A 26,115-nucleotide genomic window follows, 5' to 3' on the forward strand; every position below is an offset into this window, starting at 1 on the left:
TGTCCATGGGATTTTCCAGCTGAGAATACTGGAGTGGGTTGCCATTTCCTTTTCCAGGGGATCTTCCTAACCCGGGGATCAAACCCGTGTCTCCTGCTTGGCAGGCAGATTCTTTGCCACTGAGCCACCTCAGACATTTACTGGCAGACAGACTCACTGCAGGGGCTAATGGCTGTCACCAAAGTCATGGTACATTTTTGTCATCATGTTAGGCTATAAACCTTACCTTCTCCTTCTCCACCTTTTCTCTCTTGAGTCTTCATAGGGTGTCAACATTTTTGCCTGAGAGACCACTCCAAATTACCCAATAGATCATAAATGAGTTAAATCATCCAGTTAATAAAAATCTGCCCTGACCTCATCCAACATCTATTTCCACCTGAAGAAGAGATCCCAAGTCCCCATGTACTTCCTGTTGGGGAGGATTCAGAAAAAGTGTCAGCTTTAAAAAAAAAGAGGAAAAATACTGATAAAAATACACATGCAATCACTTTCTTACATCATATTTCTTAATAGTTATTAACTGCAGAGAATAGTTCAGTTTTTGCTAAATGGTTAAGGAAGTACTCATAAATTTGTTGCCAAACAGTTTTATTATAACAATGTTACCACTCTATAAGTTTTAATATATACTGTTTAAAATTTATAATACATCAAGTAAAAAGATAGTGTTTAAAGAGTTTTTCTGCTTAAAACATTTTTTATTTTTAGTGAAAAAATACAGATACATTTTTGCTTTGAATTTAATTTTACATGGCAGATTAAAATTATAGGTCCTCTTAGATAAGAGTGATCTACTTTTCTTTCAAAACTCCTTTAATTTCACTTTCCCCCTTATTTGACTTTACTACTGTGGCATAGTTTCCTCTGCAGTTTGGCAGTGCAGCAAAATTCCCATTTCATGAGTTGGATTTTAAGAGGAAATATTAGAATACCTTGAGGATCCTGAAAACACTTCTGAACTTGGAACAAGGGTTATTCTGATTATTAGTTTAATTCTCATGCATAAACAGAGTCACAAGTCAGCTCTGTGTGTTCTAGACCCCAGAGCAAGCTTCTGTTGAGAATAGGCCCCGGAGGTAACAGCAAGGCGACTTCCTCAGGACCTGCAAGGCTGCTCCAGAGGGTCTAGTTCCTCTCACCTCAAGGTGGCCTCTGCAGACCTTGTTGCTACAGCAGCCTTGTCTTGGAAGAAGTGATTGCCTGTACTTCTTGGGCTTTCTGTTAGTCATGACACCAGGGAGAGAGAAGAATGCTAGATGTAAGGACATTTTAGGGGGTCTCCTCCCCGCCGAGAATCCTTAGGACTGCACCCTTCTGTGTTAAAACACAAACACTTTATACTTTGCCTTTCATCTGAAAACAAATATAGATTTGAATTTGGCAAAAACCAGAAAAGATTATTTTATATACAATTAGAGACAATAGAGCCAAACAATGACCTCGTAAAGTCTCAGCTAAGACAATAATGTTAATAAGAGGTAGGGTGCTCTCTATGGGCTAAAGGATGAGGACCTTGAATGATTAGAAATGACTTGAAGAACTACATTGTCATCAGGGTAACACACGTGAAATGACATATTCTAAGCTGTCACTAACCTAACATGGTTATACTCAAGGATTAAACTGTGGTAGCAGCTTCATTTAAAAGGAGTGAGGCTTAATAAAATTGTTACTCATAATCTCTTTCTATATCCCTTTTTGACCTGAAACACGGTATATAATACACATTCACAAATTTCACTATGTGTTACTCTAGTCAGAGGCCTCTTTTGCTTGTGAGAAAAGCCATATTTTGTATTCCTAGGAATCTGTAGACATTGTTAACATGATAAATATCACTACACGTCATATGTAAGTTACATCTACCTACTAACATTTAAAAAATAAAGAGTAATTTTCAAAGACTATTAACACAGGATTGCTGTTATTGAGAAGTGCAGGGAGGGAGTTAACGTAAAATATTTTCTTTAGGTAGATCCTTTCAAGGTGATTTAAAAAAACACAAAAATATTTACACCATACTGAACTTTCCTAAATTTCCTATGATACTTCTATTTCAAAACTGTCTTATTGTGAGCGTATGAGGAATATAGATGCAGCAAGTTTAATGTGTAAACCAATACCCTTAGCTTGAGCAAAAGATGTCCCTAGGGTCTCCCAACACCAAGAAGATGGAAGAAGTTCAAATGCAACTATTTTTCTTTTTCCCAAGCAGCTCAAAATGCTTTAGCGAAGACTTTATGATTCTTACATCATTACTAATGATGTAAGCAAAGGTGAAAAATTCAAGAACTGGGGGTCTTGACTCCAAGTCCTTAATCCACAAAACACACTGCATTTGAAGTTTAAAAATTATTAGGAAATTTTCCCACTGAATATGATCTTAAGATATTTCGGAAAACATTTAAGATCTACTAGGACTTGAATTTGAGAAGTAAGAGTGACCACACATCCAGTGTGGGGGTATAAACTAGACAATTTAGACTGTAATCATGACCAGTTTATGAAAGAGTAGCAAATAAGTGCCAAATCAGACCAATACTATGAGATTGGCTGTGCTATTTTGAATAATTTGGTTCAAGTATCCGTATTTGGCCAGTATGTAATTCCAGTTCACTCTGCTTATATCAGACGGGAAGAAGGATCTTCTGTAAAGATCTTACTGTCTGATCCTCGTAGCTCTGTAGGACCATGTAGGTTGCCAGTGATACTAGGAGTAGGACAAATCACTCTTTCCGTCACTATCACATTTTGCGTGAGAAGTGGATCAAAAACGGCAGCGGGAGGTTGCACAAGGGAACCAGAAGAAGCCGAGTAAGTCTCCGTTACCAGATAGCTACCATGCTGCAAAGGGTCAGTGATGGAAACGGCGGGCTGCAGGACAGAACTGGAAGCAGACAGCGCAGATGCCCCCTGGCTGCCTGACAAAGTCTGGTACCTAACAGACTCTGACTGCTGGACTTGTACGTGTTGGCCACAGGCGTCAACCCTAGAACTGCTGTCTTTGGTAGGCGGCTGAGAGCTTTTGGTTTCGTCATCCATCCCGAGGCTTATCTCGGCCAGCTTTTTAAATTTGGGGCCGAGGGAGTCCAAGAAACTCTCGTCAAAATCATCGGCAATAAAACTGCAACAACCCAGGGAGCCGACGGGAGAACTGGGGGCCTCGATTCCTTCATTATCATAGATCAGCAAGCAGTCATTTGCTTCCTGGCTGTCGTCTTCATCTGCACAGGCAAATGCTTTCTAAAGGTGGAGAGAAGAGGAGAAAATGAACTGTAAGAGACATTCAGGGGAAGGATGTAATACCTTTCGTAGAACTCAACGTTTGATCGTGACTGTGTGATTGAGGTAATCCACTGAAGTCATGTACAGATGTGAGAGTTGGACCGTAAGGAAGGCTGAGTGCCAAAGAATTGATGGTTTTGAATTGCAGTGCTGGAGAAGAGTCTTGAGAGTCCCTTGCACAGCAAGGAGATCAAACCAGTCAATCCTAAAGGAAATCAACCCTGGATATTCACTGGAAGGGCTGATGCTGAAGCTGAAGCTCTTTGGCCACATGATGCAAAGAACCAACTCACTGGAAAAAACCCTGATGCTGGGAAAGATTGAGGGCAGGAGAAGGGGGGCAACAGAGGATGAGATGGTTGGATGGCATCACTGACTCAATGGACATGAGTTTGAGCAAAATCAGGGAGATAGTGATGGACAGGGAAGCCTGGCGTGCTGCAATTCATGGGGTCCCAAAGAGTTGGATATGACTTATTGACTGAATGGCAACAGCAACAAAAGAAGTAAGGGCATACTCCATATCAGCAGTCTTGTTACAGAAGTTATCTGTGTTTGGAGAATGATGCAATTGACATTCCTTCAAACTTGAGTCTGTTGTAGGCTCATATTTGAACTCTTGAGTTTTAAGACTTGCATTGACACGGACTTAGCCATACAGAGCAAATGTGTGTGGAGCCTGGAGGTTATTTGCTGGGCCATCTGTGAAAGTCCCTGTGTGTGTTTGGGTTACTGCAGGTCATTGTGTGGGGCAGGGTGCAGGCTTCCTCATCATCTGAGGCAGCTCTCACCAGCCAGGGGCCTTGGCCAAGACACTGTAACCCTTGTGAGAGTCTGACCCATAACTGGGAGTCTGATCCTTCCTGTCAGTCTGTCCTCAAACACTGTGTCAGCCTTCATCTGCTTGACCACGAGGACAAATGCCATCACTTACAGCTCTGATAGCAGAGTTGTAGGTGAGATCCATTCTAGTGATGCACCAACCAGGAGGCAAGCTACCTGCCTACCAGCGTCCTCTCTGTCCTTCACCCCTGTCCCTTTGTAGATTCTCTGCTTCCTGACACCTCGCCTCATCTTGGACCACGTCCCTTGTTTCCCCTTTTATGTTTGGGTCATTAAAGTTTCTTCAGCATTTTTGGACATGGACTCCTTGACAATGTGAAGAATACTATAACCTTCTCAGAAAAATGTATGCCGATGTATTCTGACATACTTCATGGTACAGGAAATGAGAAATAACTGCTTTGTATGTCTAAAGAGGATGCCGCTGATCTGAAAAGCAGAGGGTTTTGCTTTCTGTTGTTATCTCAGTGGGAGGAATGAGCTGCCATATTCTCTCATTTTGTGTCTACCCATCCCTTCTTTCTTTTGACCAGTAGCTGGATTTTGGCAGCCACCTTAGGTTATCCTTGTTATTTTAACAAGGAGCCTTTACTTCTCTTTTCTTGTCTTATACCAAGCTGCAAAAGAACCAAACTGTAAAACCGAAGTTCAGTCAAGTAGAAAGATCTCTAATGTAAACAGGATAACAAAGCCACAGAGTTTTCCACCAGATTACCTGAGAAAAGTAGGAGTCCAGGAATTTCATGTTTATTGCCCCTTCCCCAAAGTCCTTGTTGGTTCCTCCGGTGGAATGCCTTGTTCTCATCGTCCCGGACTGTCCCACGGAAAAGTTGCTCAGACCGGCGGTTGCTCCGAACCCCGCGGCACCCCCAGATCCTGCAGCTGCTCCAAGATTGGTGGTCAGTTCCATTCCCGAAGCTCCTTCTACCACCGTCCCTCCAGCATATGTATTTGTACAGACTTCTAAAAACAGGGATAAAGTGCTGTAACATCTCATGCTGTGATTTGTTTTGTTTTGGTTTTTACTGATCTTTGATATCCAAGAGCACCTGCCAAGTAAAGCCAGCATGTGGGAGAAAATACAATTTTATGACTCAAGGTGAGAAGAACACCCCACAGTCTGTAATGTGAGAGTAACAGAGGAGGTGAGGGAGTAACAGAGGGCATTGTTTTCAGAGAGGTATTGTTTCTGAAACCATACCAATTAAAAAAATAAAATAGATTTTCAGTGACAACAGCCAGAAATGGAAAAGTATAAATGAAATATTCAGCGCAGAGCCATGGAAAGCTTCTAATGTGATGCTTGTTTTCAGGAAAAAAGAAGTTGTAATTTAGCTGTCATATTGGCTCAATATGGAAACCAAAGAGGAAACATACATAATGTAATCATGCAAATTAGCCAATGCTAATTAGGTGTCTTAGTGCCTAATGAAAATTTAATGAGCTGTGACTGTTCTGCCTGTTGCCTTTACACTGCATTTTCATGGAAAGCTCTTTTTCCTAGAGAATTCAAAATATTGTTTTTGTGATGTAATGGGAGAAGCAAATAAGGATTAAGGTAGCTGATAAAGACAGATAGTTACATTTTGGGGGCAATCTTATGTAGATTTTTCAGGCTGGACATTTAAAAACAATCTATTGCTAAGCATGGAATTAAGAAAAATTTGAATATTAGGCATTAGATCTTATTGTTCTATAGGCTTCCCAGGTAGTGCTAGTGATAAAGAATGTGCCTGCCAATGCAGGAGACATAGGGGATTTGGGTTTGACTGAAGCAACTTAGCGTGCTTCTTGTTCTAGTTTACACCTTAGTGTGGCACTGAGATAAGATGAATGAAATAGTCGTTTGGTAAACTAAAGAAATAAATAATTTCACTTATATGACAACACAAGCGATCCTTGTCCCATTATGATTAAATATTGTTGTTTAGTTGCTCAGTTCAGTTCAGTTCAGTCGCTCAGTCTGTCCGACTCTTTGCGACCCCATGAATCACAGCACCCCAGGCCTCCCTGTCCATCACCAACTCCCGGAGCTCACCCAGACTCATGTCCATCGAGTCAGTGATGCCATCCAGCCATCTCATCCTCTGTCGTCCCCTTCTCCTCCTGCCCCCAATCCCTCCCAGCATCACAGTCTTTTCCAATGAGTCAACTCTTCGCATGAGGTGGCCAAAGTACTGGAGTTTCAGCTTTAGCATCATTCCTTCCAAAGAAATCCCAGGGCTGATCTCCTTCAGAATGGACTGGTTGGATCTCCTTGCAGTCCCAGGGACTCTGAAGAGTCTTCTCCAACACCACAGTTCAAAGGCATCAATTCTTCAGCGCTCAGCCTTCTTCACAGTCCAACTCTCACATCCATATATGACCACAGGAGAAACCATAGCCTTGACTAGACGGACCTTTGTTGGCAAAGTAATGTCTCTGCTTTTGAACATGCTATCTAGGTTGGTCATAACTTTCCTTCCAAGGAGTAAGCGTCTTTTAATTTCATGGCTGCAGTTTGCTCAGTCGTGTCCAATTCTTTTTCGATCCCATGGACTGTAGCCCACCAGGCTCCTCTGTCCATAGGATTTTCCAGGCAAGAATACTGAGTGGGTTGCCATTTCCTGCTCCAGGGGATCTTCCTGACCCAGGGATTGAACCCCCATCTCCTGCACTGGCAAGCAGATTCTTTACCACTGAGCCACTGGGGAAACCCATGATTAAATACAAGAATTGGTTATTGAATTGAAATCAGGTTCCTGTTCTGGGGAAGAAAGAAGGGCAACAAGATCTAGGATGGGCCCACACGACACTTTAACTGCAAATATTACCAGTGTTAACAGGCAGAGTTGGATGGTGGGTACATAGTGTGTTTTATATTCTCCTTTACATTTTTCTATATATGTAAAATCCTTAACTTATTAAAAAATTAGTAATCAACTATCAGAGAGCTATACTTCAGTTTACCGAAGTTTGGAGAAATATAACAAATCTTCTGCTAGTAAAAATGGTGACATCAGTAGACAAATGAACTTACTGAAGTCAGAACTAGGTCACAAAATTGACTGCTATACTAACAGTAAACCGATTCATTGAAACCCTGTTTCACTGGTAATATCTCAGTGTGTGCACAAATTATTAAGGAGAGAATTTAGAACATTTCTTAGTTTTTAATATTTCTTATTTAACCCATTGTTCCTTTCAAAAATAAATTCAATGTTCACTTACCAGAATTTTCCATGAAATCAACTCCATTGGCAGTTATAGGTGGCACACCGATATTTGTGATTTCCTACAAGCAATATGCAAAAAATATATTTAAAAATTAACCAGATTTCAGCAATATAAGTGAAATACACTCCCTTTTAAATGGAGACATTACAAGAATTCCAAATTCTTGCAGGAGTAACTGCTTTTATGATGTGACATCTGAAGAGCTAAGATCCTAAAAGGCTCCATTCATTTCAGCACTCTCATAGGTCCTTGATGATCAGGAGTCTTATTTTTTATACCCCATTATCCCCTTTTCTATCTAGTATGTAAATTGAAGTTTGCTCTGTATGAGTGAAATACATGTTTTACAAAGTGGATCTTCACCTTGTCTTCAGGTTGGGCTCCTTCAATTCCCCACGGGTGAATTGTTCCTTCTGAACCATCCGGCACCGGGACAAATCCACCGGTCACTCCCCCAATAGGACCTGCCCCACAGTCACAGGTCAGCAGCAGGAGGAGAGCCACTAGTATGAAGGAAAACAAAATATCAGGATATTTGAATCACTTGGAAATGACTTGACAGGGCAATTGTTGGAAACATTACAAAGAAATGCAGTATCTTTAATGCTTATGGAAAATCTAATAGCAAAATTAATTTCTACAAGGTAAAATTGGATAAACTAAGCATACTCAAATTTCACATAATTATGAAACTGAAGGAGACAGATCAGATTATTCTTGTGACCTGTATATTTTCTTAAAAGAGGCACTGTTTGATGAATGATAAAAGTGGTCATTCATTTCCTCAACTATTTTCTATAATATATTTTTTTTATTATTGCTTTTATTTGTACACATTGAAGCTCAGTATATGATGTGGGGTGAATACACACCTGAATAGTCAAGATTTTAGGTGGGCATTATAATGATATGGTAATCTGGTCTCTAAACACCTCTTTATGAAATAGCAATTAACATACAAACTCCCTCTGCAAGTGATGATCTAATATCATTACACTCTTAATGGTGACTTAGGAATCCTTAGCTTGGAGGGGCCTTCCTGCCTGGGTAATTATCATTCTTTCTGTGCAGATAGGTCACATCTTGGCAATAAAGATTAGCATCATTTAGAGTCGGACACGACTGAAGCAACACAGCAGCAGCAGCAGCAGCAGCAGGCTAATAGGCCAAGAGAGAAATGAAACACTTCCCAGGCTGGGTGGTCGATGACCCCACCTCCACCTCTGCCCTGCGTGCTGGATGTTTGTGTCGGACTGAGTTTGTGTGTGATTCTTGCGATCCCATGGACTGTAGCCTGCTAGGCTCCTCTGTCCATGGGATTCTCCAGGCGAGTATACTGGAGTGGTTTGCCATTTCCTTCTCTAGAGGATCTTCCCGACCCAAGAATCTAACCTGGGTCTCCCGCATTGCAGGCAGATTCTTTACTGACTGAGCTATGAGGGAAGTCCTGCCCTGAAGAAGGAAAGCACTAAATCCTAGTTTGAATTCTTTTACTTACTGGCAGCTTAGTGAGGGGTTTAAGAGTATATAGGCTCTGGAGTCAGTCTTCTAGGGTTTGAATTTTGGCTTCACCATTCACCAGCTGGACAAATTACATCATCTTTTCTTGCCTCCATTAACTATCCGAAGAATGGGGGGATATATATCATTGTAAGGATTATGAGTTAATGGAGATAAAGGATGGTATTGAGTGCCATGAGGACTCCCCGTATTGTTTGAATGAGCTACATCAATTATACAAATTAGGTCAGTTACATATATATAAATGTAAATATATGATGGAAAAATTGGGCCAAGTATATAAAATAAGTTGGACAAAGCACATTTTCTCAGAATTTAACAAACTGTTCATATAAGTGATACCTCCAAAGGCTTTATTGCCATCCTCAATTCTATGACTTAATTAAATGTATGGGAAGGGTTGACTATTTTAAGTGGGCAAATTCATTTTGAAAAGTGATGAATATATATATGTATGGTCAGTATTTTTAGATGAGTATAACAGTCTTTTAGAAGTCTTGTTGATCATTGTATGTACAGTATGTATTCGATTTTTATATACACATCCAGAGAAAGTTTTTCAAAGCATTGACTGTGTTTCCACAGAAACATGTGTATGTTCTGTCCACAAAATTCAAGATATGATCTTTTGCAAATGGTAGGATCACATGAAGCAAATATGACTGTGGGAATATCACAGTATATTTCCTCTGACTGCCATCCTGAGCCACAATCCCAACTGCATAGTAGTCTAGAGGATATATCTGTACCTCAAAATTCAACATTTCAAAATCAGATTTATGATTGCCACCCTACTTACCTGCACTTTGTCTGATATTTTCAATTTCATTTAATGGTTTCAGTAGCAACTGAATTCAGTGGTTCATCTGGACTTCTCATCCATTCATTCTCTCCATTAGTCTCCAGATCTTCTCCATTTACTCCAACTGTGCCTCCCATACCTATTCATTCCTTTCCAGTCTTATGCTGTGGCTCAAAACCTGGCCTTCATCATCCCATGTGAGCTATAATATTACAATAACCTCCTAACTGTTCTTCCCTTTTTAATTTGCAGTACACACTGCTGTCAGTGTTATCTATCTAAAATACAAGTAAGATCATGTCGGTCTTTTATTCAGATATTCTCAGCAACTCTCCCTCTTGGAATGGAACTTGTCTTATATCCCTGGGTATGGTCCAGTGTCTCCTAGTTTACAGTCTATGGGAACTTGAATAGAATTTGTTGTATCCTACTATTGTGTGAAAATTGTATAAATCTTAATTTTGTTGAATTGGTTCATAGTACTTTTCAGGTCTACTCTATCCTTCTACATTTCTGTACATTCTGTTAGTTTTTGAGAGTTTGATATTGCAACTCTAAAAATCTTCATTTACCTACTTAAAAAATAATTGTCATATGCAGTGGAACTATAACTATACAAATAACTTTGTATTCTCTAACTCTCTCCTGTAAATGTGTTATCATACTTTCATAATTTAAAAATATAAAAAAGAAAGAGAAAAAAATACATGTATGTAAAGTCCCTTAATGTATTCAGTAAACTTCATCATATTAAGTTTGAGCCTTAAACGAGTGTATTTTCAGGTGCAAAGCTATTTTGAGGAAATTCTGGATTAAGCAACAACTTCTCAGAGTGCGATATATTTATGTGCATTGTAAAGCTCAAAGCTTATGCTATCTTAGAATTTTTCCTAAATTTTTTTGGTCAGGACTCTATTGTATTTTAGAATTTCATGAGACTTGTAGAGGGAAAAGACATTTTAGAAAGTACTGCGATCCTGGATAAAGTCATTATTTTGACCGTGAACATTCCAGGCAGTGTGTAGACTGTCCATGCTTTCTTTTCGCCTTTCTTTGATTCTCTGCTGCTGGTTTCTATATGTCTAACATACACGACCTGCTCTGCTGTATTATAAATATAGATTGTTGGCAAGTCATATGTTAACTTTAAACATTTCTGGGTCTTTCTGAAGATGTCAGCGCACCCCCGCGCCCACCTCACCCTGTGAGCTCTGCCTCTAAAACAGCTGCAGAGATGCTTTGTCCGTGCACATGCTACCATACCCCTGGCATACTCACACAGTAGCAGCAAAAGGCCGAGGAATAGCAGACCGATGGCGGCAGCCCCCATCCTCCCAGACCTCTCTCCAATTATGGGATTAGTGATGCTGGTTGGATACACATTTGTACAGATGTCCCTGTAGTCACATTGGCAGACTTCCAGGGTCAAGCTCTCTGGTTCCTCGCACCGCCTCCCCTCACTGTCCGTGACCATGACGGAGATTCTGTACACTCCGGGAGAGACTGGCTGTGGGGCTGTGAGGAGTGCGGATGTAGCTGTAGGGGAACCATCAAACACATCAGCAGTAGGACAAGGTGTCTCTGGCTCTTAAAACTACTTGTTGTTTTGGGTGAATAGGGCGACAATTGACACATCACTGTCACAAATAAGTAGGGTGAGACTGGAGCAGTTATGAGGGTTGTTGGGGTTCAGTTGGGTATACATTATTTCAGAAAAGAGCAAGCAATAGATGAGGTCATTTACAAAGGACTTGAAGTGGCCCGATAGTTACTTTTGTTGTTTTTTAGTCACTAAGTCATGTCCCACTCTTTTGCAACAGAGGAGCCTGGCGGCCTACAGTTCATGGGATTTCCCAAGCAAGAATACTGGAGTAGGTTACCATTTACTTCTCCAGGGGATCTTCCCGACCCAGGGATTGAACCTGTGTCTCCTGCTTGGCAGGCAGGTTCTTTACCACTGAGCCACCTGGGAAGCCCTGCTGGTCACTATGAAATCTAAAAAGAGAGAAGATTCTTATTATGTCTAATGGCTTTTTCTATGAGACTCCTGGAAAACATAGGAAATGTGAAATTAGCATTATAAAAGTTAGGAGAAAAGTAAGGATGGATTAACTTGACCATTGGCTTATGAGTTTGAGAATTTCAGCCTACCATGCTTTCAAGATTCCTAACTAGTGACAGACTAGACAACCTTGAGCAGGTTGACCCCTCCAGTCTGCTGACAGGCTGGCCAGTTAGGAAAAGTTTATGTATTTAGAAATCTAAACAGCTCAGCAGTAAAATAGGTGCCTGACTGTAATCTTTTCATTATTTATTTATTTTGGTATACTGAGGAGATACAGATAAAAAATTGAAAATATAAAAATATCCAATAGAGTCCACATGAGAAAAACAGAAAATTTTAAATAGTGCTAATATATTGTTCCTTTTCTGAAGACAGAGGAAATTCATAAGGATAGGACATCATCTTCATTGCAAAGAATTTTTAAAATTGGACATGAGTTTGAGTGAACTCCGGGAGTTGGTGTTGGACAGGGAGGCCTGGTGTGCTGCAATTCATGGGGTCGCAAAGAGTTGGACACAACTGAGCGACTGAACTGAACTGAATATCTTATATTGTTCCTTTTCTGAAGACAGAGGAAATTCATGAGGATAGGACATCATCTTCATTGCAAAGAATTTTAAAAATTACTCTTGGAACGGACTTGCTCCCAAATGGACTCCCTCTTAACCTTCTGGAAATATAAAGAAGCAGCAGTTTTCATTTGTAGAAGCAGCTTTACAATTACTCACCATCTCTTCCTGAGATACTCCATACAACTGGAAGTTTTAGGCTTTGGTGTTCCACTGAAAATTCATAGGGGCCAGCATATTTATCCCTTTCCAGTGGTGAAGCTCTGACAACCACGGAAGGTGACGAACTACAGACTGCTTCCTTTTCCAGGGCAATTGTTGGACACTTTTCATTAAAATCAGGTACTAGGACAAATATGGTGCCTGTTGAAGTTTTACCGGTGTTTCCTGTAAGAATAACATTTTAGAGTTAGAGAACTATACAGAGCAAGTTGTGCAAAATAAAGAAACATAAATAAGCCCTTAAAATGTCTCTCACATGCATGGACTTCTCTGGTGGCACAGCGGATAAGAATCCACCTGCCAGCGCAGGGGACATGGGTTTGATCACTGGTCCAGGAAGACACCACATGCCGTGGAGTAAAAGCCCGTGCACCTCAACTGCGAAGCCTGTGCCCTAGTGCCTGTGAGTTGCAACTGCTGAGCCCACACGCTACAACTACTGAAGCTGAGAGCCTGTGCTCCGCAACGAGGGAAGCCGCCACAATGAAAATCCCGTGCACCACGACTGGAGAGTGGCCCCTGCTTGCTGCAACTAGAGAAAGCCTGAACACGGCAAAGAAGCCCCAGTGCAACCAGGGAATAAATAAATAAATATTAGAAAAAAACGATCTCACATGCACCAGATTAGTGTACATACTCATGAAATTGTGTCTGTTATTCCTACAAATAAAAAGATGTCACCCAATTTCTGTACCTGGTTAAAAGGAAATCTAATTATCAGCTTGCCTGCTGTCTTTAATTAGTTTAATTAGCTTGTTGTTGTTCAGTCACTAAGTCATGTCTGACTCTTTACAGTCCCATGGACTGGAGCCTGCCAGTCTCCTCTGTCTATGGGATTCTCCAGGCAGGAATACTGGAGTGGGTCATTTCCTTCTCCAGGGGATCTTCCCGACCCACAGATGGAATCCTGCATTAGCAGGTGGATTCTTTACCTCTGAGCCACCTTAATTAGTAGCATCAGCTATTCAATGTGATTGGAACCAAGACCTTTAAGGTGATAAATTCACTGATTATGAATGAAATCAACATAAAAATAATAGTTTTCTTAAATATATTCTAGTGCATGAACCCAGACTGTGTGGAAGATTTCTGCTTTAAAAGCTTGAACCAAAGTATTTGGAATAAACTATGATTTATTTTTATTACCCAAGATATAAGATCTCTCAGTGGTGGGATTAAGAATTACTTCTGTTGTTTCCCTTAGTGCTTTTTTCTGTTTTTCCAGATAATATGATTTTTTATTTTATTTTTATGTTTGCTGAAATTGCCTTGAGTATAAATTAATTTTACACTTAGGGAAGCACATAGTCAAGCACATAGTCAAGGTGCTTCATTTAGAAAATTTTTCAGAAGATTTTTCCTGTTCTATGATATAAGCATATAAGTCTCTGTAAGTAACTCACTCTGTGTGTAAGTAACTCACAAAGGCACCTCACATTTGAGCTGAACTTCCCTGATAGGCCTTCTGTATCAATCTTTGTCCACATTCTCAAATCAAGAAATTCTTGCGCCAACTACAGCAAATAGTAGGACTAAACCCAGAATTCACTGGTCCAGTGAATTCCATTGAGAAGCTAGGATGCTTAGTCATCGCCTAGATTTAGCCACCTCAGACTTAAGACCCAAGACCCCTAAGGTAATCAACTTTATCTAGTGATAAAGGTTCTTCCCTGGTGTCTCAGTGGTAAGGAATCTGCCTGCTACGCAGGAGATGCAGGTTCAATCCCTGGGTCAGGAAGATCCCTTGGAGAAGGAAATGGCAACTCACTCCAGGATTCTTGCCTGGGAAATTTCATGGACAGAGGAGCCTGGTGGGCTACAGTTCATGGGGTTGCAAAGAGTTGGACATGACTGAAGTGACTTAGCACATATGCATGCAGTGATAAATGTAATATGTTAGTAATCAAAAGCATCTATTCATAAAAAAATGCTAATTGGAATAATATTTTTTTCTTACCATCTATGGCCAGAACTTCAGCTGTGATTGTCTTGTTAACTATGAAAGTAACGTCTCGATCAATGTTTTTGACAAATTTGATTCCAGCAGTTTCTGAATCAATCATTAGCAAACCACCGTCATTACGTCCCAAGACATATCTGTTTTATAACAGAAAACAGTAAGTTTTTTTCCAAACATGGAGTGTTACCTATTTAATGAAAATGACTTATATTTAATGTATTTTCATAAGACTCTGAAATATACTTTTTAAAAAGCAGCAGAAAATTAACATATTAGCCTAGACAAGGAGTATTTCATAAGCCTTAAGAATATGTTAGCCTGGTTTTTAAATTTTCTGCTCTGCTCAGTAAAATAACTGTGTCCTTGTTCCTTATACTATAGCAGCAACTTTTCATGGTCTTTTATTATTTTAGGCACCGTGTTTTGTACGTACTGTTCTATGTCTGACTACACCATGGTCTTCTGGTGAAATTCTACTTTTTTAAGGCTCAACTGAAAGTTTGCATGAAACTCTTTCTAGATCTCACTAGACAGGCTGTCATTCTTCATTTCCACTTTCACTTATGTTTATGCTACCTTAGCTCATAGCACATCTCTTCCTGAGTTATATAGGTCCTTGAGTTGGTTACCATTGTATCTCTTTATATTCTTGGCATAGAGTAGTTTAGATATTATTTTGCAATAGTTTATAAATTAAAGCTAGTCAAGGTAAACAGCAAGGTCCTACTGTCCAGCCCAGGGAATTATACTCAATATCCTGTGATAAACTGAAATGGAGAATCTGAAAAAAGATTATATGTTTATAACTTAGTCACTTTACTGTACATAAGAAATGAACACAACATTGTAAACCAACTAAACTTCAATAAAAGTAAAAGAAACTTCATCAAGGAATAACGAGATATTAAAAAAATTATTCTCACCTGACAAATGACGCAACTTCACCAGTGTCTTCATCAATGGCTTGATAGGTTCCCAGGACGTAATTGATCAACTGTCTACTACTTATGCCTTTTCGGACAGTAAATGTCTTGGAAGAAGGACGGAATGCAATTCCTTCCCTCACATTTATTACTTGAACTATGAGTGGGGTTGACTGGACTTGATATTGAGAGATTACGGATTGGTGAAATTCAGCTTTGTTTTTGACGGCGATACCAAGTTGCATGCTCTGTACTTGTTCATAATCTAGAGACTAGAGTAAAAATAAAAATAGAAGGAAAGAAGTGTCACAAAAATATGATCAGGTAAGAGGACCAGAGAACTCTATGTTATGTGCTATGAATGACTCCTTTATTTCTATGAATGAATCCTTTTTTTCTATACAGCAAAACGGTTTCACAGATGATTGTAATGCTCTGATGAGGGTCCTTCAGAATTCTTCGCTTATGAAACCTCAGTTTGGTGACAGATACTTATGAAGCACAGTTATCTCTTTTAAGACTAACAAAACACCTTTACAGTTTCTTTAGGCTGTGTGATGCAGTGGAAAGAATTCCAAATTTGTTGTTGTTGCTTGGTTTGAATCCTGGTTCTGCTACTTAATAGCTGTGTGACTCAGGGCACAATATTTAATATCTCTGATCCTCAACTATTTACTTCTGAAAAAGAAAAAAAAACTCTTACCTCATCAGATTGTTGTAAGGACTGAACAAATTACGACCCACAATACATTCCTGTAAATGGTAGCTACATCCACTCACAGAATAGTGAATTCTCTGCAGTGGAAATAGTGGATTCATGTACAGTAATATCTTTCCTGACTTAAAAAAATTCAGAAACGACAAATTATCTTACTAAACTTGGTTGGCACATAGGCTTCTGTAGAGCAGTGAGAGGGTGGCCCACCAACTCTCCATAGAACCATTTTCATATGGTCTTATGTGCTCACTATTTGTTTGACTCTCATATTGAAGTGGCACAAGTCAAGGCCAGAGATATCCCAGGATAGCTCTTTTCATTCACTAGTAAATTTTCTAAGGGTGACGGGATAAGGAAATGTTCATTTTGGTTACATTGGAGTATAACTGAAAATAAGGTATGAGGTCTAGATTTGAGTTTTCATTTGGCAGTGCCTGGTTTTGTGGACTCAAGGGTTTCCTAGTGGAGAAGAAGAGAAAGATGCTCAAACTGGTCATTAGAATGTAAGGGCTAAGTGACCAAAGAGATGGTAGAGTCTCTGTGTGAAGGCGACTGAAGACTTGGACTTGAGAAAAATCAGGAAAGGCTTCCTAGAGGTTTTCATGTGAGCATTTCAGGGTGAGGAGGAGTCATTCAGGCAGAGTAAATGCCAGATTTAGCAGAAGGTGATAGGGAGCTGGTGATAGTGAGAGGCCTGGGGTACAACTCTGAGGGGGTTGAAGGTCATCTCCAAGGCCAGCAGGTGGTCATCAACCCTGGCTGCATATTAGAGCCCCCTGAGGAGCTGCTCAGCCTTCCCTCAAGACAAACTGGACCAACCACTCCTAGGTTCCCACAGGCTAGGAGAAGCTGCAGCAGATTCAAAGGGACAGTCTTTAACTGAGGGCCATTTTCACAGCCAGTGAGAACAAGGAAGGTTTTTAAGGGAGAGTAATTGGTCCAAACTGTTTTTCAGAAAAATGTGGTAGACGGAGAATGAGGGGGGGTAGACACAGGAGGTGGGGGTGGGGAAGTCTACCCAGAAGGGATTGCCAGCATCTTGAAGAGAGGGCGGCAAGGCCGGCGGCAGCACAGGCCATAGGAAGGAAGGTCAGGGCCAGACTATAACAAAACCTTGCAACTGAGGAGGGCTGTAGCTCACTGTCTGAAAAGCAGAGTAATAGGAAGTCGTATGGGGCTTCCAGCAATCTGGAATTGCAGCAGTCACCCTGTTAAGGGAATATTATGGGTCTGTCATTCTGCTGGACTCACGGAATTAAGAGAGAAGCTCATATAGTCCAATGTCCTATGCCAAGGAATGTCCTAAAACAGTGGTAATATTTTTCTAGTCTATACAATAGACAGACATAAATAGGTTTATGTTATTTCAGATGAAGGGTCTGTTGTAACCAAGTCTGTTAAATGGAAGTTTTACTGAATTGTTTATTTTGCAAACTTAGTTTATATATTCCCATTTCCTAGAAAAAGTTGCCGTTTTTCCCTTCCGAGGACTGTAGCTAATCCATTTAAAGTAAGTCGACAAACGCACAAGCCACTGTTCAATGTATTCTTGTCTGTTCCTGAGTTTAAGTCAGGAAATGTGTTACTTTCTTGTGCTTAAAACAGGCACACTGATACATATATGTCTATTAGTGTGTTTGTGTTTCTGTGGAAAGGATGATAGTTTGGAAGGAAATAAATCAACATGTTAAGAAAAGTCTCCTTAGGAAATGGGGCTGTGTTTTCAAAATTCTGTCTACTTTTGTGTGTGTTTTATATTTTATGTAGAGAAGTGATATTATTATTTGTAAGTGAATAAGGTTTATTTATGACAGTTTCGGCTAACATAAAGTAACAGTTTTGGTGAATACAGAATGTTTTTCCCACTGAAAGGAAATCAGACCTTACCTTAACTACTTTCAGGATACCTTCGTTAGTTCTGGGATCAGTTTCTATTTCAAACCAATGCCCTTCATTTCCAGACGTGAAGAAGAAGTCTGCAAGCCAATTATCAGTGAACTCTTCGTCCAAATCTATTACTTGAATTCGAAGCAACTCAGAACTTAAAGTGTTTTCTTCAATCCTTGCTAAATACTGAAAAAAAGCAGAACTTAAGTTTCAATGTCAGGTTTTATCTAAAAGAATTATTTTCATTCTGAATGGCATTAGTCATTAATTCCCAAATTATGTATTGGCTCTTTGCTGGTCCCTGAATTCTTATCTTTTACAATAGTTTATTTTAAAAGAAAAGTGCAGAGAATGTAACTAAAAGCCAGCAAGCCAGCAAATCCCAAATTATGGTGGTAAGGTATAACATAATATATATATAAACATATATATATAATTATTTTATAATTATGTTCTAAGTAATTTTTCAAGGAATAAAAGGCACACCTGTGATTCTCTGAATGTGGGGAAATTATCATTGACATCTTTCACTTTAATGCTACATTCACACTGAGATGATAGTCCTTCTCCATCTCTGTCTGCACCACTCACAACCAGGCGATAGCTGCTAACTTGCTAAATTTGGAGAAAAAAAGAAAAATGATTAATCTCTAGTGTCAGGGATATGAATGACAACTACTTGCTTCCTATGGGAAGGAAGTGAAAATATTTAAACTCATGGTTCGTTCTCTAGAAGGACCACATGCACTTTCATTGTCCACCATAGACGAAGCACGTGGGGCACAGGAGGAAGTCTTTATGGGGCTGATACAAGTTTTCTCTTTTGTGAGCTTCTTAGAGCAGGAAAGTGCAGAAATGGACAATAAGGATGGTGCTCTGTTTATCTGAGGGAAACTCATTTATGGAGCTTCCTTACTGGTCTGTTTGGAAAATCATTTGTGTAAAAGTAATACAGAGTCTGATGGGGTCTTGTGTGTTGTTGGAGATGTGTCGATAGAACAATGGAGAAGAGAGAGTAAGGGGATTCTTTTTTCTGTTTCCCTTGTGGCCGCTCCATGTGGTTTGTGGGACCTTAGTTTCCTAACCAAGGATTGAATCCGGTTGCTCAGCAGAGAGAGCATGAAGCTCTACCATTGCACCATCAGGTAGTTCCTGGGGATTCTCTAGTGTTCTAGAAACAGGAGTAAAATGGAAAGAAGTCAGGAGAAAAAGCACAGCATCAGAGAAGGCTTTATTCCAGATACGAATTTCTCCCTAGGAAGTTTCCTTTTCCTCCATCACATGAGGGATTAGCCCCAGTTCAGTCTCTGTCCGTGGATACAATGCCTTCTCTTATTCCCTCAGTTTAACTTCCATGGATGTGGGATACTCATTTATTGAGGTACAATCGATTGTGCAGGTCTCAGACACACAACCCACCCCAGCAAAATCACAGTAGGATGCGAGGAGCGTCCCTCAGTTGGGTCAGTTGAATCCAGAGAACCCCTCTTCCTTCCCTCTTTCCTTCTTAGGTAGAAGGGAGTCACCTCTCTTGGGTTGCTTACAACTGAATCCTGAGTTACTGAATGCTCCCAAGAGCCTTGCTTTACCTCTCGATCAAGTGAATTGGTCAAAGTGCGGACTTCCCCTGTGTGTCTGCTTAGGAGGAACATGGATGTGCCTGCAGGTTCCTGAGAGATGATTTTGAAGGCAATTTTAGAGTTCAGGTGGTTCGGTTCATCTGCATCTGTGGCATTTAGTATCATCACCAATGAGTCTAGGAGTACAGAAGTTCATTAAAGGCTATGTAAAGATTGACATTATGTTCACGTTAAATATCCAACACCATTTCAAATTGATCTTTGTCTTTTAAGATCTTAAAACTATCTGTATGCCAAAAAACTACATGTCACGTGCAGTATCTCTTAGTCAGGTGACGGAGTCAGTTGACCTGTGCTGCCTTCCATAAAAATCCTCCACTTCTCACTAAGCCTTGGTTGGTTGTGTTGAGGTTGAGACCGTTTCCTCTTCATTTTTTTACCCTTGCTGAATGGCTTTATGTTCTCCCTTTCCCCCCAGTTATCCATGTAAGGAGAGTGTCTCTGTCTCTTATAATCTAAGAAGGCCCAGCTGATGCATCTGGGTTGTCTAAAGCCCCCTCTTCAGCTTTGTGACTAGAATAAGCTTTGACTTGATAACACAGCCATAGCCTAGAAGTACAATGGCAGTGGATAAGTAGCTCAATCACAAATATTAGCAAGGAAGACCCAGACTGTCTTCATGGATTTTTCTACAAAGCTACTGATGAAACTAAGAGAATAAAATGATGTATGATAATCATGCTTGTATCTGAAAGTTAAAAATAATTAAAAGTGGTAGTTACTGCCGAAGACTTACTCGAAGCACTATTTTCTTCAATTTCACCCTGGAATATGCTTTGTGAAAATACTGGAGCATTGTCGTTTATATCTAAAATTTTGACTGTTAGTATAAGTGGTTTTTCTACGTCTTGTCCTAGGGCGTTGAGAGCACGACACGTAATCTAGAAAAGGAGAGGACACATTAATGGATGTTCTACAACACCAGTTTGCTTATTATTAAAACTTGTCGAGATAAGGCCTCTCCTAGCATGTACAGTGGAGAAGGCAATGGCACCCCACTCCAGTACTCTTGCCTGGAAAATCCCATGGACGGAGGAGCCTGGTAGGCTGCAGTCCATGGGGTCACTAAGAGTCAGGCACGACTGAGCAACTTCACTTTCACTTTTCACTTTCATGCATTGGAGAAGGAAATGGCAACCCACTCCAGTGTTCTTGCCTGGAGAATCCCAGGGACGGGGGAGCCTGGTGGGCTGCCGTCTCTGGGGTTGCACAGAGTCAGACATGACTGAAGCGACTTAGCAGCAGCAGCAGCAGCAGCATATACAGTTCTTTTGTGCAAAGAGGAAAAATATTTTTCACAAAGAGGAGACAAAGTAGGAAAGTGTCTACTCTGGGTAGACTAGTTGGCCAAGTTACCCCTTCTTGTGGGCTGCTACTGTTAGCCTGAAAGTCTTGGCCAGAAGCATGCTGGAGTTCAGTGTTCATACACCCTCCTGGGTTGTTCCTTCAGGGGCACAACCTTCAGAAGCTCTTTGTTTTATTTGTTTTTTTTTACTTTTACGCTGCACATTGCAGCCTGTGGGATTTTAGTTTCCCAACCAGGGATTGAACCTGCAGCCCCTGCAGTGGAAGCCCAGAGTCCTGACCAGTGGATCACCAGGAACATCCAAGGAAGGCTCTTTGTTATTTGATGGTGGATGGATTCATGCACTGATATCCTTCTAGATTAACCTTCTAAAGTCATTGCCACAAGGGAAAGGGTGATATCGAGGACGCACACTTACCTGGAAGCTTGGGGTTACTTCTCTATCAACTATGGCTGTTATGTTAATTTCCCCAGTGTTTCTGTCAACGACAAAGATTCCAAAAGGGGGCTGATCAATTCCTATTCCAGAGATGTGGTAGGTAATTTTCTGGGTTGCTTCGAAGTCTGAAGTAATCTGCAGTCCAAAATACCAAAATGTTAAGGTGATCATCACTCAGGCCTCTTCCTTACCCCCTGTGCTGCACACTCTCAAGTCATCTGTTCATTTTATTCATGCTTTCTGACACTGTGTTGTTTATTTTTTTGCCTTGATAGCTACTAGGAATATGAAATAAATTCAAATTGTTTCCTCTGTTGGCCAGTATGGACCAAGGTACCTTAACCTTTCCAGCCTTAGAATATTTGCCCAGACTGTGGTCACCATGGTGATGTTAAAAGGTTGAGAGAAAGTCAAGGACAAGGCTACTACTGAATGCCTCCTTGCCTAGCAGATAACACACACATACAAAAGACATTTAGTTTTAAATAGGAGAACCTGGAGAAAAAAATGGAAAGTGATAATATACTAAGTGTTAAAAATATTAGAATGAATTGCTTTTATTATTATTAATCTTTAAATTTTTAATAGGGAAAATTTCAAATATATTATAAAGTTAGAATGTATAATGAACCTGATACATCTCATCACCCAGCTTCAACAGTTCTGAATACATGGCCAATCCAATGTTGATTGTCAACCATCTTTAATTGTCTTATTGCTGTATATTGGTTTGCTATGATTTCAAATCTACTTTTTTGTTTTTATCTAGGAATAGAGTTGCTTTAAGAGTGTGGTTGATTGCATTGAGGAAGCTGTCAGGATGTTGTTGTGGATATCTGTGACTGTCAATATACATTCAGCTCGGCTCTTGCTGAGCAACACTGGGGCTTATTGATACAAGTGCGTGGAGAAGTCACTATGGCTGGGAGACATTTAAGCTTTAAATAAGAACAGTTTGTGAGGACTTCTTGAGAGTGTTCAGTCTGGGCAAGGCAACTCTTAGCTGATCTAAGTGCCTCTCTGAAGAGCTTGGGGCATTAGCTCCTGCCTGGGCAAGGCATCTTTTGCCTGGCAGTGGTGAAAACTGTAATCTTGCTTGCCACTACCTCTGTTCCCTAGCAGCGTGCTCTAGTGATAAGGGACTTTTGCTTTTGCACTGGCAGCCAGACATCAGCTGTGATTGACTAAACTGACTCTCATGAGAACCAACTGGTAGAAAGGTCCACCTCAACTTAATCTGGACTCTATGCCTTTAACCTCTCTTGCCTGGAACAATAGTGTGATTAATCTGCACTTGATTAGGAGTATGGTATTTTTGGGTTTATTGAGAGACATTATCCTGAATGTTTTCAGCTTGTGAAATTGTCATAACTCCTGCAGTGAACCCGTGTTAAATACATTATTGGTAAAGACAGTCACATTCTCTGAGGATAATTTGCTGCCCCAAACAAAGCACTTGGCCATATACATTTTTCTATTCATTTGCTAGAATCTGAATCCCAAAAGGCATATCCATTGAAATATATTGAAATGGCTCTTAATTATTTTTAATTACTCTGGAAGCTGTAACTCCTTCATCTTTCTCTTTTAAATTGATATTATTAATACCATTATTGTTGTATTTTTTGTGTTATTGAAAATACCAGATTATTTGTTCTATGGACTCCTCAATCTGTATCTTACTAATTGGAATTTCCACATTATTCTAATTTATACCTAGTACATTTATTCTCAAAACTCACATTGCTTCTGCTCGTAAGACTTACTTTGGCAATTGGATTTCTGTTCGAGTTGTCTTCTCCTTCTCTGCAGGGTCTTGCGAATTTCACCCACTCACGTTTGTATCTCCTTTTGCCTTGTATTGCGGTCTCATATTCTTCGTATTGTCCTTTTGTCTTATTCAAAAAGGGATTATATTTTATTATGCACATTGTTGGAAATTTTTGCTTTGAGTATTAATTACAGACACCTAGGTTGGGGAGTCTCCTATGTTTCAAGATATTTAAAATGGTTAAATACCCAATTTTCTCTCCCTTACACTATCATGCAAAGAAGAAACAGTAAATAACTAACACAGCTACAGAGCTATATGATTTTTAATATTAGCATTTAACCGTATTTTATATTTCCTATATATATTCCACAACATCTAACTGTTCTGGGCACAAATACTGGTTTATCAGTTGATATTTTTAAGATGAGACAAAAGAATGCATGAGGTAAATTACAATAATGACATCGATTCATGCTAGTATTAAAGTATTACTAGGTTAGTTGTTAGAATTGTATTTTCACAATTAAATTATTTAGTAATTTTTAATATTAAATAAATATTTATTTTTCCAGTACAATTTTTAAACTAAACTATTTTAATTGCAAAAATCTTTTTCATACTTTACCTGTATTCTCAATTCTCCATGAACCAAAAGAACCACCTGTAGACATTTAAATAAAGTCAAATTAAACATGAATTCTTCAAATAAGTAATTACATAAGATAATAATTCTGATTTTTACATTCTGCTGTTCATATTGTAGTTGTTTCTGTTTCAAGAGGGAGGGAACACAGGTATACCTATGGCTGACTCATATTGATATATAGCAGAAACCAGCACAACATTGTAAAGCAATTATCCTCCAATTAAAAATAATAAAAATAGGAAAGAGGTAGATTTGGAGAAGCAGTATTCAAAGAGCAAAAAAGAAAATAGTCTTCGTGTAAATAGTTCCTTCAGTTGTGTAATCTAATTGTAGAATTTTAATGATGTTCAGGGGAATCTATTGGACTTTTCAAAATTCTAACAGTTGTTGCAACAACCAGACATTTCTTACCTGGCTGCTCTATAAACACTTCCCAGGAGCTATGGAAGCTATTGCTTTGGGAAACAATGGTGAGCATCATTCTAATAAGCTTCAGAAAGTACCACAGGAGATTATTAAAAGCTGTGACCTACTCTACCGACTTGGCAACGCTGTTTTCGTTAGTTGCAATTCCAGACCAAGGCATTTTCTTAGTCATATAAGAGTTGAGAGAATGGAAAGGAACTAGTCTAATTTAGGAAGAAGGCAATAGCAACCCACTCCAGTACTGTTGCCTGGAAAATTCCATGGATGGAGGAGCCTGGTAGGCTGCAGTCCATGGGATCGCTAAGAGTCAGACATGACTGAGCGACTTCACTTTCACTTTCCACTTTCATGCATTGGAGAAGGAAATGGCAGCCCACTCCAGTGTTCTTGCCTGGAGAATCCCAGGGATGGGGGAGCCTGGCGGGCTGCCGCCTATGGGGTCGCGCAGAGTTGGACACGACTGAAGTGACTTAGCAGCAGCAGCAGCAGTCTAATTTAGAGAATGAAATGTAAAAGATGGGGATATGCTATTCCAATCACAAGTACTGTTTGCTATGGAATGGGGATTTGTGCATCTTTGCTCTACTAGTTCAATTTAAATTTGAGCTTAATTTTCCTACTGATCTAAAAGAAATAAAGATAAGATGAAGCCAGGCCAGGCTAGGTCTTCACCTTCTCAGGAGTATACAGGACCTTCATCTGTGTCATTTTCAGTGTTGTTTTCTACCTGGAATGCATTCTTCTTATCTTCACACACTTGAATACTGTATTACTCATCCTTGAAGATCATTTTAAGTTCCAGCAGTCTCCATGAAACTGTCCTTACTGATGTCTCCTTTTCTAAGTTTGCACAACATATATTCTGTGCAATTTAGCCCATAATGGTTTACCGTGATTTATTATTTCTTATGGTTTTATGTGCATTATATGGTGTCGAGCCAAGAGAATTGCAAACTTTCCAAATCGGTGCTTCTATATTATTATTATTGTTTTTTGCTATCCCTTACTGATCCCTTAGCAGATGTTTAAAAACTGTTTTCTGACTCACTGATTAACTAATTTGAAGACAATCTGGAAGGAAAAAGATTATGAAAAATAAATCAGAACAAAAGAATTATGTTTTATGTGTCAGATGCTATTCATAGAGCTTTATGTTTACTATCTCATTTAACACAGCAGCCATCTGAAGGATACTGTAATCCGTCTTTCAGGGATGAAGAAAAAGAGAATACTCATGAAAAAATGAGTACTTTGCCCCAACTAACAGCCCTCAGATTTGAATCTCTGCAGCCTGACTCTAAAGTGTGCACATCACCACTACACTAGATTCTTAAGTCAGTGTAGATAAATAGAAAATAAAAACGAATCATAGAAAAAAAGTTATGTGATAGTCAATTTAGATTTCTTCCTGGCAAAGGCTGCAGTTAATCCTGAAACAATGTAGATTTATTACGTCGCTTATTTTGGAAGGCTATAATAAAGAGGCAAGTCCCAGTCTGAACCAAAGGAAAAATGATATCAGACGTAGGATGTGAGGACGCTTCCATTCTAAAAATTTCAGTAAAATCTTTATTTCAAAGGATGTTTGTTAAAACTGTCATGGAAAAAGACCATGACTTGTGGTTATAACAGATCTCAAAATTATTTTACAGCATTGCTGCTCTTTTTTAAACAGTACCATGAGTTACTTGGGGGCTTCCCAGGTCACACTAGTGAAAAAGAATCCGCCTGCCAATGCAGCAGACATAAGAGATGCAGGTTCGAACCCTGGGTTGGGAAGATCCTCTGAAGAAGGAAATGGCAACCCACTTCAGTATCCTTGCCTGGAAAGTTCCCTGGACAGAGAGGAGCCCAGTGGGCTGCAGTCCAT

At 39.7% G+C, this 26,115-nt stretch overlaps 1 protein-coding gene and 1 non-coding gene across 2 annotated transcripts in view; both read right to left on the bottom strand.

Annotated features, from left to right (window-relative positions):
* Positions 1–491: 491 nt before the first annotated feature.
* Positions 492–26,115, bottom strand: part of DSG3 (desmoglein 3) — a 32,967-nt gene continuing 7,343 nt past the window's right edge. Inside the window, exons 2-16 of the mRNA XM_019986919.2 lie at positions 23,799–23,834; positions 23,166–23,294; positions 21,379–21,534; positions 20,391–20,535; positions 19,604–19,770; positions 18,501–18,629; positions 18,015–18,200; positions 15,410–15,681; positions 14,484–14,623; positions 12,464–12,691; positions 10,949–11,206; positions 7,711–7,850; positions 7,342–7,405; positions 4,847–5,094; positions 492–3,246 (exon numbers count right to left, since the gene is read on the bottom strand). Coding sequence (XP_019842478.2) covers positions 2,626–3,246; positions 4,847–5,094; positions 7,342–7,405; positions 7,711–7,850; positions 10,949–11,206; positions 12,464–12,691; positions 14,484–14,623; positions 15,410–15,681; positions 18,015–18,200; positions 18,501–18,629; positions 19,604–19,770; positions 20,391–20,535; positions 21,379–21,534; positions 23,166–23,294; positions 23,799–23,834 — 2,919 coding nt within the window. The 3' untranslated portion in view covers positions 492–2,625. The remainder of the gene's footprint in view (positions 3,247–4,846; positions 5,095–7,341; positions 7,406–7,710; positions 7,851–10,948; positions 11,207–12,463; positions 12,692–14,483; positions 14,624–15,409; positions 15,682–18,014; positions 18,201–18,500; positions 18,630–19,603; positions 19,771–20,390; positions 20,536–21,378; positions 21,535–23,165; positions 23,295–23,798; positions 23,835–26,115) is intronic.
* TRNAG-GCC (transfer RNA glycine (anticodon GCC)) lies at positions 11,572–11,642 on the bottom strand. Its single transcript has one exon. It is a non-coding gene; the product is annotated as a tRNA-Gly (tRNA).

This window comes from Bos indicus, chromosome 24 (assembly GCF_029378745.1).
Source record: "Bos indicus isolate NIAB-ARS_2022 breed Sahiwal x Tharparkar chromosome 24, NIAB-ARS_B.indTharparkar_mat_pri_1.0, whole genome shotgun sequence".
In the NCBI taxonomy this organism is placed as follows: Eukaryota; Metazoa; Chordata; class Mammalia; order Artiodactyla; family Bovidae; genus Bos; species Bos indicus.